Below are 16340 nucleotides of genomic sequence, written 5' to 3'. Positions count from 1 at the left end.
TTATTTCATCTGATTGTCTAAAGAAAATTGCATGTACAGCAAGTAATTGGATTCCATGAGGCTGCTTCATGCTAGCATTTCTCTTTACACAACATACAAGAGCTAACCAAAACTGAAAATAAGAAGAATATATAGAGGCCAGAAGCATTACTTTGTGGTTGTTATATATGGTCGATCGTTTTCAAGTCATAAACTGTAAATTTATTATCTATTTACTAAATGAAACGTTAAACAGATCATGAGATATAAAAGAAAATAACTTAAATAAGTAGCCAATTGACTAGTAGTACGTACTGTAGTACATATATAAAGAGCTTTACCAAAGAAAAATATAGAAAAAGCTAGAAAATTCAACAAGAGAGATGAAAATCAACTTTGGCAAACGCACCCATAGACAAATTCAAAACCTTTAACAAATTTTGATTTTGTTTTGAGAGAGATGAGCTTAAGGTTGTTTGGTCAACTGCAAGCAGAGATTGCGTATGGGGCACCTCTTAATCAAATGTCAAGACTAAGTCACTGAACTAGATTTTTGGTGTGTATTAGCAGTTTTCAACTAATTCCGTTCAGATGGTCAGTTGGGGCATGCTGTAATCCCTATGTCACACTCATTAGATGGTTAATTTCACCGATTTGAATATTGAACATCCAATGGCTTATAAATTCTGATGTTGATACATATTTAGACTTTTTGCTTCTATCACGTAATTAATCATATCTCCTTTTCCTCCATGCCCATTTTAAAAATGACTACCATGTCCTATAATTGTTTTACCGATCGTCATCGATACATATCAAGAATCTTGCTATCGCCATGCTTGGGCAAATTACTTACTTTCGACTAAGGTTTCGTACATTTTCTGGGTTTGAAAATTTTACAGACACCCTTGGCCTCGTCAATAGCAGAATATATATATCCTTAATTTTTATGTCACTATGTTTAAGTTAAAAGAGTCCATTTCTTCCAGCTCAAAAACCCAGCCAATTGTTAGCTATTAGCTTTGATATCATAAAAAGTTTATCTTACACGCGTAGAACTTCTTAAGCAGACAGTATACTCTTCACAATATACTTTCGTATGGTTTAAGTATCTTGGGCTTTTTCTTCCATATAGCTTAGATTACGAGGAAATTCCCTTGTCTTAATCAACATATATCACTATATGCAATTATATTTGATGATTGTATTTCCTCTTGTTAGTTGCCATGTAATTATCAAATTTTATTTTCACTTGTCCTCCGGTTGAAATTCGATGTCCAGCAGACACCCAATACAGCAAGCACTGGCCTCATTCTCCTGCGACGTAAGTTTTTTTTTTTTACCCTTTTTCTTTTTGGTTTTAACAAACTTTCAATAGATGGTATCAATGTTATGAGTTAAAAAAGATAAAACAAAATTAATCATTAGGCAATTGTTGATATATACAAATAAACCTGCGGTATTGTATATTCTGAAATTGGACCACAAGTGTCCATAAGTATATTAGGTGCAGGGCATGATCATGCCGTCATTAAATGATCGAAATTCAGTTCAACTAAACTCCAACAACTCCATCAACTTTAAGCTTATGGAGTAAGATAGTTGTTACTAGTAAGTATAACATCATTATCCTCCTACTTTAGCAACTAATCAGCTAACTAGGCGGTTCGCAACACAGTTTAAAAAGTTTTCATCACTCTGGAAGAAATTCGAAAATGTCCCAAAATCACTGAACATAGTTAATTACCATGCAACAACATTGCTGGCCTTAATACTATTCATGAGAACATAGAGAAAGGTTGTTGTATGCCCGGAAAAACAATTATTCGCTGAGGAATTACCCAGGTGCTATTCCGCGTGAATGAAGTCCTTTTGTACATAAAAGTGTACCTAAAACAGTAATAACTTGAATAAATGCAATAGGTTCTTATATCTGTATTCTGTACTACTCTTTGGTCTTACAATAACAGGGCCCAGTTTATATTTGTGGCTAATGGGATTGCAAGTTTGCAAGTTGCAACAGCCAATTTGAAACCCCACAGATCTCAAATTTTGCATGTTGGCGCAGAGATGCTTCATTGGGGATTCAATTCATTTTTCGTTCAAACATATTATATTAAGGTCCTTTGTATAGTGAGAAACAATTTAAATAACAGTGTTAAAAAAAAGGGCTGCTTTCAAATTAACTATTTCAAAAATGGCATGCTAGAAGTGAGGTTTGTTCCTAAAGTTTTAATTTTAAATTCATCACATGTTATATGCAAATTGAAAATGATTAGTTGTCTCAAACATAAAAATAGTTTGTGATTTTGAACAGAATCTCTCGGAATTCCATCAAATATTTCCAAGAGTTGCAAGGTACAAATTCCAAATTTTGTTCGGAAGAGTAGTCAAAATCCAAACTATGGTCCCAAAACATTGTATTGAGTTTTGACATTTACCGTGAACTTCATATTTTATTTTTCTTATTTTTTTCCGTCCATAAAGAACATACCCCACAATCTTATTCCCCGTTGTAATTTTCTCCCATATTCTTAGCCACATCTACGTAACCACAAAATCCTCTCGTTACTATTAATGTAAAACAAAGAAGCTAAAAGGGTAATACAGTCATATGAAAAAAGGATTAGAAAATAGTCATTATCTCTAATCTATAATTAACAACGTATAAATGGCGCGAAAATAACGTCTACCTTTCTTTATAACTGAAAAACCGTTTCCACTTTCTCTCCCTCCGCAAATCACTCTTCTTCTTCTTCTTCTTCTTCTTCTTCTTGTGTCTCTCTCCGGAAAAAGCGGCGTTTCCTTCCTCTTTCCATCCATTCAAACAGTTTTCAGCCATCTCTTTTCCTTGCAGTTGAAGATTTTTGAGGTAAAATTTGATCTTTTTTTGAGAGATTAAAGTTATAGTTTATGTTTTTTTTGGTTTAGTTACACTGTAATCGAGGAAATTTATAATCTTTTGCAGGTTAAGTCTTGTTTTTAGATCTTTGTTCCGTTTAAATTAGTCAAAATAGAAAAAATATTAATGAATAAGTAGTATGTGTTTATAGGATGGACAATGATCTCGATCTTTCTTAGTTTCCTCCTCAAAACCATAAACAAACTAGCCCATAGCTAGAAACTTGCTTCTTCTTTCTTTCTTTACATTTTTTTTTACATAAATGTGGAAAAAAAAAGTAATATTTTTTTATTGTTATTAAATTGAGTTTGTTTTTAGTACTGACTTGTTTTGTGGGGTGGAGTTGATATCATTTTCAGACAATTCTTTTTTATTTATGAGAAAAAGGAAAGGGGAAAAAGGTAAAGACAGACAGAGTGTTTTAAAGTACAATCCATTTTACAGCCAGTCCGACCATGGCATGGCATGGCATACTCGTGAGAGTGACTAAACAGTGCAAATAAAAAGAAAGGAAAATAAAGAATACCCATCACCACTATCACTCTCATCATCCATTTTTACACACCCCAACTTCTCTGTTCCTTCACATTTACCAAAGGCTAACTGTTTTACTGCTTCTTTTTCTGTAATGCAATGACCTAGAGTGTTTGTTTTGATTCCTTGGAATGTTTTGGCATCAGTCCATGGCTTGATCTGGTTGAATTTGGGGTTGTTATGACAATGCAGTAAGTACATTTGTAGTTGAGTTTTACTTTCTAGCAGATCTGGGTTGTTCTTTGTTCCTTCTTAAAGTGCTTTATTTATTTTATTTTTCTAATTCCTTGTACCTTTACTTTATTACAACTGTTCTTGTTCTGTGGCAGAATTTTGTGATTCCCTGGAAAAGGGGTACTTGAGAGCCTGTCATGTGTGGAGAATTATTTGAAGAATATTTCAATGTGCTTTCAATTTGAGGGTCATGATGGATGTTTGTAGAGCAGAGCAGATACCATTTAAACAAGTAACGGAAGAGGTTGGGAGACTGCCCCTTGGTTCCTCGGAGAAAAATGTCACAATTGTTCGAAGGCCCAAGACAACAAGAGATGTGCAGTCTAGGTATAAGACCGGAGTCACTTCTTCTTCCCTTTCCACGCCTGTTGCCCCTAGAAGAAGTCAATCTCCTAGTGTCACAAGAACAGTACCTTCTACTACCCCTTCATATACCAAAAGAGCCCAATCAGCTGAAAGGAGGCGTCCCTCGACACCACCTTCTCCACCAGCACCAGCGACGCCTGTAAATGATGCATCTCTAGAGATGCAAACTAATTCTAAACGGTTACCAGGTGGTCGGAATTCAGAAGGCTTGTGGCCCTCCGTGACAGTGAGGAGCCTATGCGTGTCTTTTCAATCGGACACTTTCTCGCTTCCTGTTACTAGGAAAGAAAAACCGGCTAGCCATTCACCGTTGGATCACACACTGAAGCCTTCATCCAATTTTGCACATAGACAGGTGGAAACGCCTAATGTTCAGAGGAAAGGGACACCAGAGAGGAAGAGGACTCCTCTTAGAGGAAGGAATGCAGCTGATCAGTCAGAGAATTCCAAACCTGTTGATAATTCACACGGACGAATGATAGATCAGCATCTATGGCCAAGTCGAATGGGTGGCAAGGTGTCCACCAGCCCTTCAACAATGAGTGTAAACCATACAGATAAGACAGGCAAGGCTTTTTCTTCACCACTTATAGGCAGAGGTGTTTCTCCTCTAAGGAGATCACCGGTAGCTGATGGTTCAGGCAGAGGCTTACAAAAGGCTCATAGTGAGTTAGCGAGCCGGTTATCTTTTGATGAAAGTGCAGGAGTGCAGCATGGATTGTTTGCAACTGAAGATGCTTTACAATCATCTGGACTCCACAAGTTTTCTTCATATAGTGTTGCGGAAAGGGCAGCATCAACCACTCGGACCAAATTCCAGTCACTACCGGTCCCTGGATCTCATTCTTCTCGTCCTGCATCACCAAGTAGGACAACATTGCCATCATCCTCTTCCACTAGAGGTACTCGGAGTCCATCCCGTACTAGGCCTTCTGCTCCATTTCCATCTGGAGGTTCCACGACAACTCAGTCCAGTAGTTCATCATCGGTTCTCAGCTTCATCACTGATTATAGAAGAGGGAAGAAGGGAGCAAATCACATAGAAGATGCTCATCAGCTCAGGCTACTCTACAATGGTTATCTGCAATGGCGCTTTACTAATGCCCAAGCATATGTTGCATTAACAAGTCAAAGAATAACATCAGAGGTTTGTTTATTTTTTTGTATGGTGATAATTGAGTCTATTGCCTGAAACGTTTCAATTTTCATTTCTGGTAATTGGTATCCTTTGTCTTCCATGCATAAATTGAAAAGTTTGAATTGGGTTAGTAGGCTCTCTTTCACCTAAGAGAACTTCATCAGTGAGAATAGATCTAACTCGACCAAGTCATCCTGATGGTCTGTTCCATTCTATTATCTTATTGTGTAAACCTCTGGCCTGTATACTTGAGTAAAGTTATTAATGCCTTGAGGCACAACAGTCTACCGTGGCAATACAATAAATATTTCTCGGGTATAAATAGGAATTTAAAAATAGGCACAACGTCTATCGTGGCAATACGATAAATTTTTCTTGGGTATAAATAGGAATTTAAAAATAAGGGCGTTTTAGACATAAATTAGACTTGCCGGGAAACCCTTAGGCCAAGTTCTGCGGTCCCATGTGCTATCAGTATGACTTTGTTACTTTTGTTTTTTGCTCTCCATCCCTGGATATGGTTGGGGTTTCATCTACACCGTGATTTAAATGTGGACCAGTTACAAAGATGTTCTCTGTTTGAAAACTGTTAATAATTTCACAAATTGTAGTCTGTCAGCAAGAACTTTCGACTGACTTGCAAGGTTTTCCACTTGCAGAATTTTATCTTGGGAGTCCTATGGACAACAAGATTTACCGTCCTTTGCATGCATTGAAATATAGATAGTAGTCTGGTTATGAATTTATGACAGTACCTAGAAATACTCAATAGGCAATTAAATAAGAGATGCACATTAAACGGACGTTGTCTTATACATAGATTATTAAAACTGAATAAGTGGAAATAAATGCATATTTTGATCATCATTTTCTTGAACATGATCATGTTCTCCAGATTTGTTTTATTGACTGGAGAGTTGAAAGGTAAAATATAGAAATTCAGTTTAACTGCAATATACAGATGGGGAAAACCCATTTTTTTTTTAAAGTTTTCCATAAAGGAAGTTGGTAATCTACTATACTAGTTCCTTTCTTCGTGTATGCATCATTTACTCTTTGGAGTTGAAATAGCTCGACAGGTCCAGTATGTTAAGTTCTGATTGTTTCAAACTCTATTGTGCTATGCAGAACACGTTGTACAATGTCTGGAATACTATTTCCGAATTGTGGGGCTCTGTCACAATTGGAAGGATCGAACTCCAGCAAGTAAGACAAGAGCTGAAGCTGGGCTTAATGCTGAATGAGCAAGTAAGGTCTTTTTAACACCCTTGTGTTTTCATTGTGAACTTCCTTTCCACCTTTGCTCTTGGTGCCTGTATATGTTATGTTTGAATTTTGGAAAGAACAAGGTCCCAGGGTCTATTTTTCCATTTAGATTTTATTTCGCAACAAAGACAATGAAGAGAAGAAAACTGGAAGCTCCTAAATAGCTGTTTCCATGTTGCCAATTTCTAAAATCTCCACCATTCTTGTTGTCAATCATATATATGCAAAGAGCTGTGCACATCGAGCACATATTAGATGTAGCACTTATTATAAAAAAAAGATGTAGCATGTGATAAGCAATTGCACCGTGGTGAGAATCACACATAATTAAACTCGTAAGAGCATCACTGTCGGGTTACTATAAAAAATTGCTATTTCTATAATAGCAAGAACTATAGTAATTTTTCATCCCCAGTGGTGGTACTATTTTAGGAATTCTTATTCCTATTGCTATTTTCCTTACCATTTTTCTTCAAATTATAGTAACAGTTGAAGACGTGCAAGTTGTGCCTTCTGGTTTCAAAGGGCAGAAGTGTTGCCTTTTAGCTTCAAAAGACACATTTTTCCCCTGTTTTTTTAAGCAGCGGAAGTTGTGACTTCTGGTTTTAAAAGTAGTGCCGTCTAGTTTTTATATCAGAAAAAAAAAAGGGGGGGGGGGGGGAAAGGGAAAATGGGAAGCCTCTGGTGCTTAGGGATAGAAACTTGTTAGAAATTGTGATTTTGGTGTTGCTATGTCCAACTTGGATTACTAATATTTCAGATCCGCACTGTAAGTCCTCTGAAAATGTGAAAATACACAAGGCATTTTGGGTTTTGCTCTTTTCTTTTTCGAACTTTTCTTGCGTTAACTTATCTCATTAAATTCAAATGTTTAATGGACTTCTTATTCTAAAACTATATACTTTTATACTTGTTATTAGATGGTCTACCTTGAAGATTGGGCTTTACTGGAAGGAGACCACTCTTGCTCGTTGTCTGCAGCTATTGAATCTTTGGAGGCTTGTACTCTGCGCCTTCCAATTACTGGAGGAGCAAAGGTATGCATGTTTTCTTTTATTTTCTAAAAAATTGAATTGTTTGTTAAATAGTTTCTGGAGCCTATAATAAATCTATACCCTTAACAGGCAGATATCGTCTCATTGAACAATGCTGTTTGCTCAGCTGCTGATGTGATGCAAGCAATGTGTTCCTCCACACATTCCTTACTATCGAGGGTGAGACTATTGTGATAATGTTTCTTTTATCCCACATGCTATATAAAAATTTATATTTCAGGTCTTGTTGTGTGTCTTTATGGTGTTGGCAATTAGCCTGCATTAGTATGGATAACTAAAGTGATTATTCATAATTTGTGCTCATAAATAGAAGCTAATTCTATGTAAACTGGCTTGTTCAAATGTGGAGTGTGTGTCTTTCATGGTTTTCTTTTGAGCTGAAAAATATAAACTAAGAGCATCTGCAATAGGGCTTTTAGTCATCAAGTCACGGCATTATCTGGTTTAATGCTTAAAAATGTTTCTGGCTGGTTAGACAAAAACTAAAGGTGACAATGACACAGGTATGTGGGCTGGTGTTGTAATACAAGTACAAGCGGTCTGAAAAGGCAATTTGCAAACCCAAAACATGGACAATGCTTGATATTAATGATAAATATCCAAATGCAAATAATCCTACATATGACCACCATATACTCACACCAATTTTTGTTGTGATTTTCAGTTCACTTTCATTTTGTACACTTGCGCTGATCCAGTTTTTGTCCACCGTCAGTGTATAATGTATATATCGTCATACCACTTTTTCTTTTGTTTTGTGATATAATGCATATCTTTACTAATAAAAAAGAGAAGGGAAAAGATATTCCTTTGTACTCGGCTACTGTGAAATTTGGAACTTGCTGGTTTGGTTTGTTATGTCAACTAGTAATGCTTTGATTTTACAATCTGACGTAAGTAGTTGATTTATAACAGGTGCAAGGGACCAATTCTCTTGTTACAGAGCTTGCTGATGTAATCGCGCAAGAGAGAGCCATGGTTGATGAATGTCGAGATCTATTGGCTTCGGCAGCAGCGATGCAGGTAATTACATAACAGTATTATTTGGTTTTAGGCATGCGCACATGTACATAAACAATAAAAATTAAGGTGTTACTCCAGGTTGATTAGGATATCAAGCTCGCTGACCATATTAAGTGTCATGTGGTTGGTCCAACTCTACCAAGGAAAACTGTTATACATGGCAAACCCTGTTTCTATCTTGACGGTGGAGATTAAAACTGTTGGGTGTTCTCAGGATTTGTGAGAATGCATAAACATCTGAATGTCACAATCCCCTCTTCATCTATCGTTTCTCTTTACTAACACGACATTACTAATTGGGTTATAATTGGTTGGTCTTAAATATTAGCTATAGAAGCCAATAGATCGGATGAGGCTAAAAGACAGTTAATGGCCACGAAGTCATAACTCAGCGCATGGGAATATTGAGTCCAGGAATGATTCTTGACCTAATTGGTGTTTTTTGTGTAAAGCAGGTAGAGGAAAATAGCCTGAGAACCCATCTGATTCAACTGAAACAACCTTTAAAAAGGGGGAATCAGTCAATTCCTTTCATTCAAACGCCAGCATAAATCTCAGGGCGGATTGCTAACAACTTTTTACGGCTCTTCTTCCTAGGAGGAACGGCTTCGCCGAGTGTAAATTGCGTCTGTCTGTCTAACCGTTGTCGGCAAATTTTACTTGTTTCCACTTGATAATTTTTTCTTTTTGAGAAAGGGCTTTTGAGCTCTCCCCATGTAATTTTTTTGTATCTTTGAAATGAAAAGAAAATGTAAAAGAATCAATTAATGGGAAATGCAAGCAAAAGCAAAGGTTCAACTCTTCAGTATTTCTTCCTTCATGTACCCAAAACAAAATGCCACCACCAAATATCTACATTAGTATAAATCTCTCTGCTTCTATAGAAAATGATAGATGCCGATATTTCTATCGAAATTTCGCAAACATATCGGCATTTTGTGACTATATATATATATATATATACCTCTTTTCCCGCCTTCTCCATTTTCTTCTTCCTCAAAAAAAAAAATGAAGAGCAAAAGCATTTTCCTCAACCTCATAACCAACTCATCGAACCCCAAACAGTTAACCCAAATCCATGCTCACATAATCATCAAAGGTCTTCATAACGACCTTGTAACTGTCACCAAACTAGCTGACAAACTCTCAGACTTTGGTTTAATAAACCAAGCTCGTCTTCTCTTTTCCACAGTCTCAAAACCAGACTTATTCCTATACAATGTACTCATTCGAGGTCATTCTCGTAATAAATCACCTTCTTTATCCATTTCTTATTATACTCATCTTCGAATTCATAACACTCATTTAACTCCTGATAATTTTACATACGCGTTTATCATTTCTTCCGCTTCGGCATTGAAGTGTGATAGAGTTGGGAAAATGCTTCATGCCCATTCGATCGTGGATGGGTTTGAGAGAGATGTGTTTGTTGGGTCAGCTGTTATGAGTTTTTATTTGAAGTTTTCGCATGTTTGGATTGCGCGTAAAGTGTTTGATAGAATGAGTAGTCCAGATACTGTTTCTTGGAATACTATGATTTCTGGGTTAGTGAAGAATGGGTGTTTTGATGAGTCGATAAAGGTTTTCGAAGAGATGAGTGGTAGAGGAAATAAGTTTGATTCTAGTACATTGAGTAATGTTCTACCTGCGGTCGCGGAGTTGCAAGAGTTGAAGATAGGGATGAAGATACAGTGTATGGCGATGAAGAGAGGGTTTCATGATGATGGGTTTGTTTTGACAGGTTTGGTTTCTTTGTATTCTAAATGTAGGGATATTGATAGTGCTAGATTCTTGTTTGAACAGATTAGTAGACCTGATTTGGTTTCTTGGAATGCTATGATTTCTGGGTATTCTAGCAACGGTGAGATGGATTGTGCGGTTGAGATGTTTAGGAAATTGGTTGCTTCTGGCGGGGTAGTGAATTCGAGCACGGTTGTAGGCTTGATCCCAGTATTTTGTCCCTTCGGGAATTTGAATCTTTCGCGTTGCATTCATGGATTTAGTGTAAAAACTGGTATCGATTTTAATACTTCGGTTTGTACTGCATTGATAACTGTTTATAGTCGATTAAATGAGATTGAATCTGCAAGACAACTTTTTGAAGGAGCTCCGGAGGAAAATTTGGTGTCTTGGAACGCCATGATTTCTTGCTATGCTCAAAATGGATTAACCGAAAAGGCGATTGCTCTCTTCAAACAAATGCAGAATTCAGAAGTTAAACCAAATCCGGTTACAGTTACTAGTATTCTTTCAGCTTGTGCTCAACTTGGCGCTCTCAGATTTGGGAAATGGGTTCACGAGTTGGTTGTTAGGGAAAATTTTCAGTCTAATATTTTCGTCTCGACGGCTTTGGTTGACATGTACGCAAAATGTGGGAGCATCAAGGAGGCGCAAGATTTATTCGACAGCATGCCAGAAAAGAATGTGGTCTCTTGGAATGCGATGATATGTGGGTATGGCCTCCATGGACTTGGCCGTGAAGCTCTCGGTATTTATGAGAAAATGTTACATTCAGGGCTGTTCCCAACTGGGGTTACATTTCTTTCGGTCTTGTATGCTTGCAGCCATGCTGGCTTGGTCAGTGAGGGAGAGAAGATATATCAATCAATGGCTCATTATGGAATTCAAGCAAGACCTGAACAGTATGCCTGCATGGTTGATCTCCTCGGACGAGCTGGTAAGCTAGAGAAAGCCTTACAGTTTATAAATGAGATGCCTGTTGATCCTGGTCCTGCTGAATGGGGAGCATTGCTGGGTGCTTGTATGATACACAAAAACAAGCACCTAGCACAGGTGGCTTCTGATCACCTGTTTAAATTAGACACAGATAATGTGGGCTACCATGTTCTACTCTCTAACATATACTCAGCTGATCAGAATTATCCAGCGGCTGCAGTAGTAAGACAAACAGTTCGGAAGAAAAAATTGGTAAAGACACCAGGATGCACCCTTATTGAGCTCGGTGAGACCCTGTACATCTTTACATCTGGGGATAAGTCAAACCCACAATCAGTGGCAATCTACGCGGAGTTAGAGAAGTTGACGGCAAAAATGAGGGAGGCAGGATTTAAGGCAGAGACAGAGATGGCATTCCATGATGTGGAGGAGGAAGAGAAGGAGCAAATGGTGAATGTTCACAGTGAGAAATTAGCTATTGCATTTGCCCTCATTAATACCAAACCTGAGACTGAGATTAGGATCATAAAAAATCTTAGAGTTTGTTTAGATTGCCACAATGCCACAAAATTCATATCCAAGATTACAGAGAGAGTGATTGTAGTTCGAGATGCCAATAGGTTCCATCATTTTAAAGATGGCATCTGTTCTTGTGGGGACTTTTGGTGAGCTTGATCTTTTATGGGGTGAGAATTGGAAGTACAAAATGCCGTGATGTATCGTGATATTTCAAACGGAATCAAAATAATAATAAAACTACTGGTCGAAAGTGGCAAGTGGAATAATAGAAGATAAGCCCAGTGTTTTTGTAGTTTGTAGACCGAGCCACATAATAAAAGCTTGTGGTGATTCATGGCTGGTTTAACAAGCAGTAGTAATCTCTCACCTCCATTCAAACTCGTGTCTCAAAAGAAGCCTACAAGTTCATTTGCTTCTTCTCTCTCGTGGTCTAGTAGTAACAGTAAAGGATATAAAAGTGAGTCGTTGAGTCTGATAACAGCTCGGTATGGTCGTCCGAGTTTTAACAGGTCCAGAGATTCTTCTAGAAAAAGGAATGAGCCCGCCGAGGCTGACCCCGCTGTCGATGTTTCTACTATCAGGTCACCTTCCGTCAGGCTTATTGATGCACAGCAAAATATGGTTAGTTTTTTACTTTTTTCTCTTTCCTTGTTATGTTTTCTTTTCTTGTAAAGTTCATTTTTTTTTTTATTATTATTATTAGGTTGGGGTGGTCTCAAAAGGTGAAGCCATTCGAATGGCAGAAGAAGCGGAACTTGATCTAGTACGTATTCTTTGCTCACCTTTTCTGTTGTAATATCATTCTTTAAGCCTATTTCTTACCACGTCTTATTTTCCAGGTCATATTATCTCCAGATGCTGATCCTCCAGTTGTCAAGATAATGGATTACAAGTATGTTTTTTTTTTTTAATCTCTACTTAATCAAACAAATAGAAAATACGAGCTGCAGGGCAAGCATATTATTCTTTGTACATAAATTAAGAAGAACTCGTTTGTTTATGGTCCTTGTATTCTGAATTCTCTGTTAAGTATTGATGCTAGTTTTCCCAATACTTGCAGCAAATATAAGTATGAACAACAGAAAAAGAAGAAAGAACAACAGAAGAAAAGTTCTGGTAAATTTCTTTTCTCCTGATATCACATATTGGCGTACTTCACTTCCACTGGTTCAGGTGTATAATTTTTCTTTAAGGTGCTGACCTTAGTTGTATGTATTTGCAGCCAGTCGTATGGATATGAAAGAGCTCAAAATGGGGTATGAGTCTCTGTTGTTAGTAATACATTTGAATTATCTTGTTTTTTTTTTTTTTTTTTTTTTCATTTTTCTTGGTTCAAGCTCTAATACTTTAACATTATGTGTTAGATTAGTCTATATTGGGAATAAATCATAGAAACACAGTGTTTCGATCTTCAAATGGGATTTTTCTTGTCGGCTAGCATTTTCTGAAACATGCAGCTGCCAGTCTGAATTTCTTTCATGCCTTGGACATTGTCTGCAAAGCCACCGACCATAAATGTTCATGGTATTTAGAATCTGACAAATGAAATAGTAATTAAAGAGCCCTGATCGTGTTGGATCAAAGGTGTTACCTGTAGGATGTTATATTTCATTTGAACTCCAATGCTACCCTTTTAGCGTAATATTCTTAACCTTTTACATGGTCTCCGAACATACTGTCTCGTAAATGAGATGCATCACTTGGAATGACTAATTAAATGAAGAATATTAGAGGTTCCCTAACATAACCTATATGCAAATATGATATTACAAAAGAAGCACAATCGAATCGATCAGAAAGATGAAATTTATTGGAATTTTAGAAACGGACGTGCTTAAAATTTAGAACTGGTGAAGTAACAAGATTAACAGATGACTATGATAAGAGTGTCAAAGAGGAAAGACTGGTAGATCGTGGGATCACATCACGATTCCATAACAGTAATCCTTGTCATCCTTAAGTTATCAGTTAGAAATTTGGAACAAGAAAAGGTGAAGCAAGGATGAGAGACTGAACTGAGGCACTAAACTCCATAATGCAAATTTAAACAATACCTGGAGATAATAAAATTGTCAGTCTGCTTTATGTGGTGCAAGCGTGAAACTCATCATTTTGATAGTATACAAGCAGAATAGTTATGATTACCTACATTTTAATAGGAAGGTGTGACGTGCTTGTTGTTTTACATGGCTGACGGATCAAAATAACAGCATCTATGCTTCCTTTTTTCATTCTTAATAAAAGTTATTGGGAAAGGAAAGTGTGAGATACAAACTGAAGCAAGTTTTTTTTTTTGTGTTTAGAAAGTTTGCAATTAAATATTTACACACATTTTAAAAGTTATCAAAAAGAATAACATGTAAAGCAAATAACTAAATGGAATGACCGTGGCACCACTTATGATCGTGTCCTCTACATGTAGCCTCAAAAGCAAAATAATTTTGTTTGGCCACATCAAGTCAAGTAGTCTTACCAATTTAAATAATCTTGTAGGTACTGTCAGCAGTGTTTTTTTTACTGATAGAAGAATGTTGGTCTTACATGCTCTGTCAAAGTTTGTATTCTTGTGGTAGTGTAGGATGTCTTTCACTTGACACATCTCTACTAGATTAACGAGTAATGACCAATGCTTAAATTGCAATAGCATAGTGTTCTTCAATCTGCTGTCAAATTTCTGCTCAATCGAAAAATCCCCTTATTGTGTCTATAAGACCATAACCCACTCTTACCAATTATTTTCACACTATTATTTTTAAGAACAAAAAATATGATAAACATATAACAATTAGAATTTTAGTTATTGCACACTATTCATATACAACCAGCGTCAGGAACCTGTGTGAGACATGTGCAAGTAAACTACTATTATTTGATTTAGAAACTTGCATGCCATTTTGGTATCTTGTTCTCCATAACTATAGGAATATAATATGGTCCTGTATCTGTTTATATCTTTTTCAGGTACAACATTGACGTTCATGACTATACTGTGCGGTTAAAAGCTGCTCAAAAGTTTCTTAATGACGGAGACAAGGTTCTTAAAACTCTCATACTTCATGATGTAAATTAAAACTACTCTGCTTTCGTGATACCAGATTAAGTTCTTAGTCAATTTCTGCAGGTGAAGGTAATAGTACAATTAAAAGGGCGTGAAAATGAGTTCAGAAATATAGCTATTGAGCTCATCAAGCGTTTTCAGAATGACATAGGAGAGGTATGCAAAGTCTTTCCCCCAGTAAATGTAAAATGCAGGCATGTCAGCAATTATAGCTAAAGAGTGAAGACTGATGTGGTGATTTTAATGTGTGACATTATTTTTGTATATGCTAGTTGGTATATACTATTTGACATACTACAAAAATAATAGTAAAGAAAAATTGAAAGAAAATTTATCGATGCGTTGCCTGTAATTTATCGATGCGTTTTTCACTTTCTCAAGAAATAAGGATGAATGAAAATATTTTTTTTTTCAGTGTGATCCACATGGCTTGTATTTTTGCATATGCTCCGTTTTGAAATTCCAACCACATCATAAGATTTGATATAGATCGAGATAGGAACACTGTGCCGAGAATCAGTAAGGACAGGAACCATCACAGGCAAATTTATGTGGGAAAACCATTGGGCTACATCCAAACAAGAAACATTAGTTTAATCTAAATCCTTCCTTTTACTGTGATGGTTACAGTAGATATGTGAATGTAAGGACACACATTCTGGTAAAGCCACAAAAGTTTGGCTTGACGTTTCCTCAAATGTTCAGTCATAGTACTCAACATATATTCTAGATAAAACTTTTGGTGTGGATGCTGTTCAGATTGCTGGATCATTTTAGTGTTTTCTAGAGTCCATATTCTCTAAGATGTTAAACTGCAGTACTCCGACCTCCCGTCAAATTAATTGGTTGTCTGATATTTTCTCCATGGTAGTTAGAGGGCCTTTATTAATCTTTCATTAGACATGAGCTGTACAGATTATGGTTTCAACAGCTGCTCACCTACTAATCCTATTCATGTATCGGCAAACCATTGCATGTGCTTTTTTATATATTTTATTCTTCAGGAAATATGTAATTTTGTTTTTGGCTTTTTCAGCTTGGCACTGAGGAGGCTAAGAACTTCAGAGAAAGGAACATTTTCCTTGTTTTACTTCCAAATAAAGCAATTCAACAAAGAATTCAAGAACAGCCAAAAAGAAAGGAAAAATCAGTAACAGATGAAGCCTTAGAAAAAAAAGTAGAAGATGAAGTCTCAGCTAATGTCTGACCTCTCAGCCTTATTTGTTGTATGATGTTTTTTTGTTCTTATTTTAAAAATACCTGATAGGGTAGAGATTAAGCAATCTGTGTATAGAATTATTGTGATGCAATGTAATATCGGGATAACTGTAACAGAAGCAGTGCTTTCAAAATCAATAGTCAAGACTCAAGAGTGCCCACTTATTGTACCTCTAATTACTCATTCATCTGTGTTGGGAGAACAATCTGTGTTGGATTGCTACACTGGAAGTCTGGAACATACCCAAGCATGGAAATGATTTTCGTTGTTGAATATTTATCAAACCTTCAACACATGCTGGGGACAAAAACTGATTCTTGTCTAACATATGAGGTCTCCGATTATGTGAACTATTGTCATTTTTATATAAA

The 16340-nt window shown here is 36.6% G+C and overlaps 3 protein-coding genes across 9 annotated transcripts; all 3 read left to right on the top strand.

The window, feature by feature from the left end:
* Window positions 1-1137: 1137 nt before the first annotated feature.
* QWRF8 (QWRF motif protein (DUF566)) lies at window positions 1138-9302 on the top strand. 7 transcript variants are annotated; one of them, XM_086600906.1, is made up of 8 exons: window positions 2521-2851; window positions 3562-3606; window positions 3745-5162; window positions 6282-6401; window positions 7340-7456; window positions 7544-7633; window positions 8390-8497; window positions 8950-9302. In XM_086600906.1, the coding sequence occupies exons 3-8, from the start codon at window positions 3840-3842 to the stop codon at window positions 9046-9048; spliced, it is 1857 nt and encodes a 618-aa protein (XP_086457032.1). In that variant the 5' UTR covers window positions 2521-2851; window positions 3562-3606; window positions 3745-3839; the 3' UTR covers window positions 9049-9302. The 7 variants fall into 7 exon arrangements, with proteins under 7 accessions (XP_086457033.1, XP_086457032.1, XP_086457031.1 ...); XM_086600905.1 differs by having other exon boundaries at window positions 3524-3606; XM_086600902.1 differs by having other exon boundaries at window positions 3241-3606.
* An 87-nt stretch (window positions 9303-9389) lies between these two features.
* On the top strand, window positions 9390-11880 carry MEF29 (Pentatricopeptide repeat (PPR) superfamily protein). The gene has a single exon (XM_086600900.1). It carries the CDS (start codon window positions 9506-9508, stop codon window positions 11840-11842), a length of 2337 nt encoding a protein of 778 aa, XP_086457026.1. The 5' UTR covers window positions 9390-9505; the 3' UTR covers window positions 11843-11880.
* A 35-nt stretch (window positions 11881-11915) lies between these two features.
* Window positions 11916-16152, top strand: LOC147508362 (translation initiation factor IF3-2, chloroplastic-like). The gene is made up of 8 exons (XM_086600910.1): window positions 11916-12313; window positions 12396-12455; window positions 12532-12584; window positions 12753-12808; window positions 12915-12948; window positions 14654-14726; window positions 14814-14906; window positions 15787-16152. The coding sequence occupies exons 1-8, from the start codon at window positions 12026-12028 to the stop codon at window positions 15955-15957; spliced, it is 828 nt and encodes a 275-aa protein (XP_086457036.1). The 5' UTR covers window positions 11916-12025; the 3' UTR covers window positions 15958-16152.
* Window positions 16153-16340: the final 188 nt, after the last annotated feature.

The sequence above is a fragment of the Coptis chinensis genome, chromosome 3 (genome assembly GCF_015680905.1).
Source record: "Coptis chinensis isolate HL-2020 chromosome 3, ASM1568090v1, whole genome shotgun sequence".
Classification (NCBI taxonomy): domain Eukaryota; kingdom Viridiplantae; phylum Streptophyta; class Magnoliopsida; order Ranunculales; family Ranunculaceae; genus Coptis; species Coptis chinensis.
This window is presented reverse-complemented; position numbering and strand designations above follow the sequence as displayed.

What these genes read in the sequence shown, in the direction of transcription:
- LOC147508362 (XM_086600910.1), top strand. Translation starts at nt 12,026, where the DNA reads ATGGCTGGTTTAACAAGCAGTAGTAATCTCTCACCTCCATTCAAACTC. An exon ending in TTGATGCACAGCAAAATATG is followed by an intron (nt 12,314 to 12,395) that starts GTTAGTTTTTTA and finishes TATTATTATTAG; the next exon opens with GTTGGGGTGGTCTCAAAAGG. An exon ending in ACAACAGAAGAAAAGTTCTG is followed by an intron (nt 12,809 to 12,914) that starts GTAAATTTCTTT and finishes ATGTATTTGCAG; the next exon opens with CCAGTCGTATGGATATGAAA.
- MEF29 (XM_086600900.1), top strand. Translation starts at nt 9,506, where the DNA reads ATGAAGAGCAAAAGCATTTTCCTCAACCTCATAACCAACTCATCGAAC.
- QWRF8 (XM_086600907.1), top strand. Translation starts at nt 3,840, where the DNA reads ATGATGGATGTTTGTAGAGCAGAGCAGATACCATTTAAACAAGTAACG. An exon ending in GTCAAAGAATAACATCAGAG is followed by an intron (nt 5,163 to 6,281) that starts GTTTGTTTATTT and finishes TGTGCTATGCAG; the next exon opens with AACACGTTGTACAATGTCTG. An exon ending in CTTCGGCAGCAGCGATGCAG is followed by an intron (nt 8,498 to 8,949) that starts GTAATTACATAA and finishes TTTTGTGTAAAG; the next exon opens with CAGGTAGAGGAAAATAGCCT.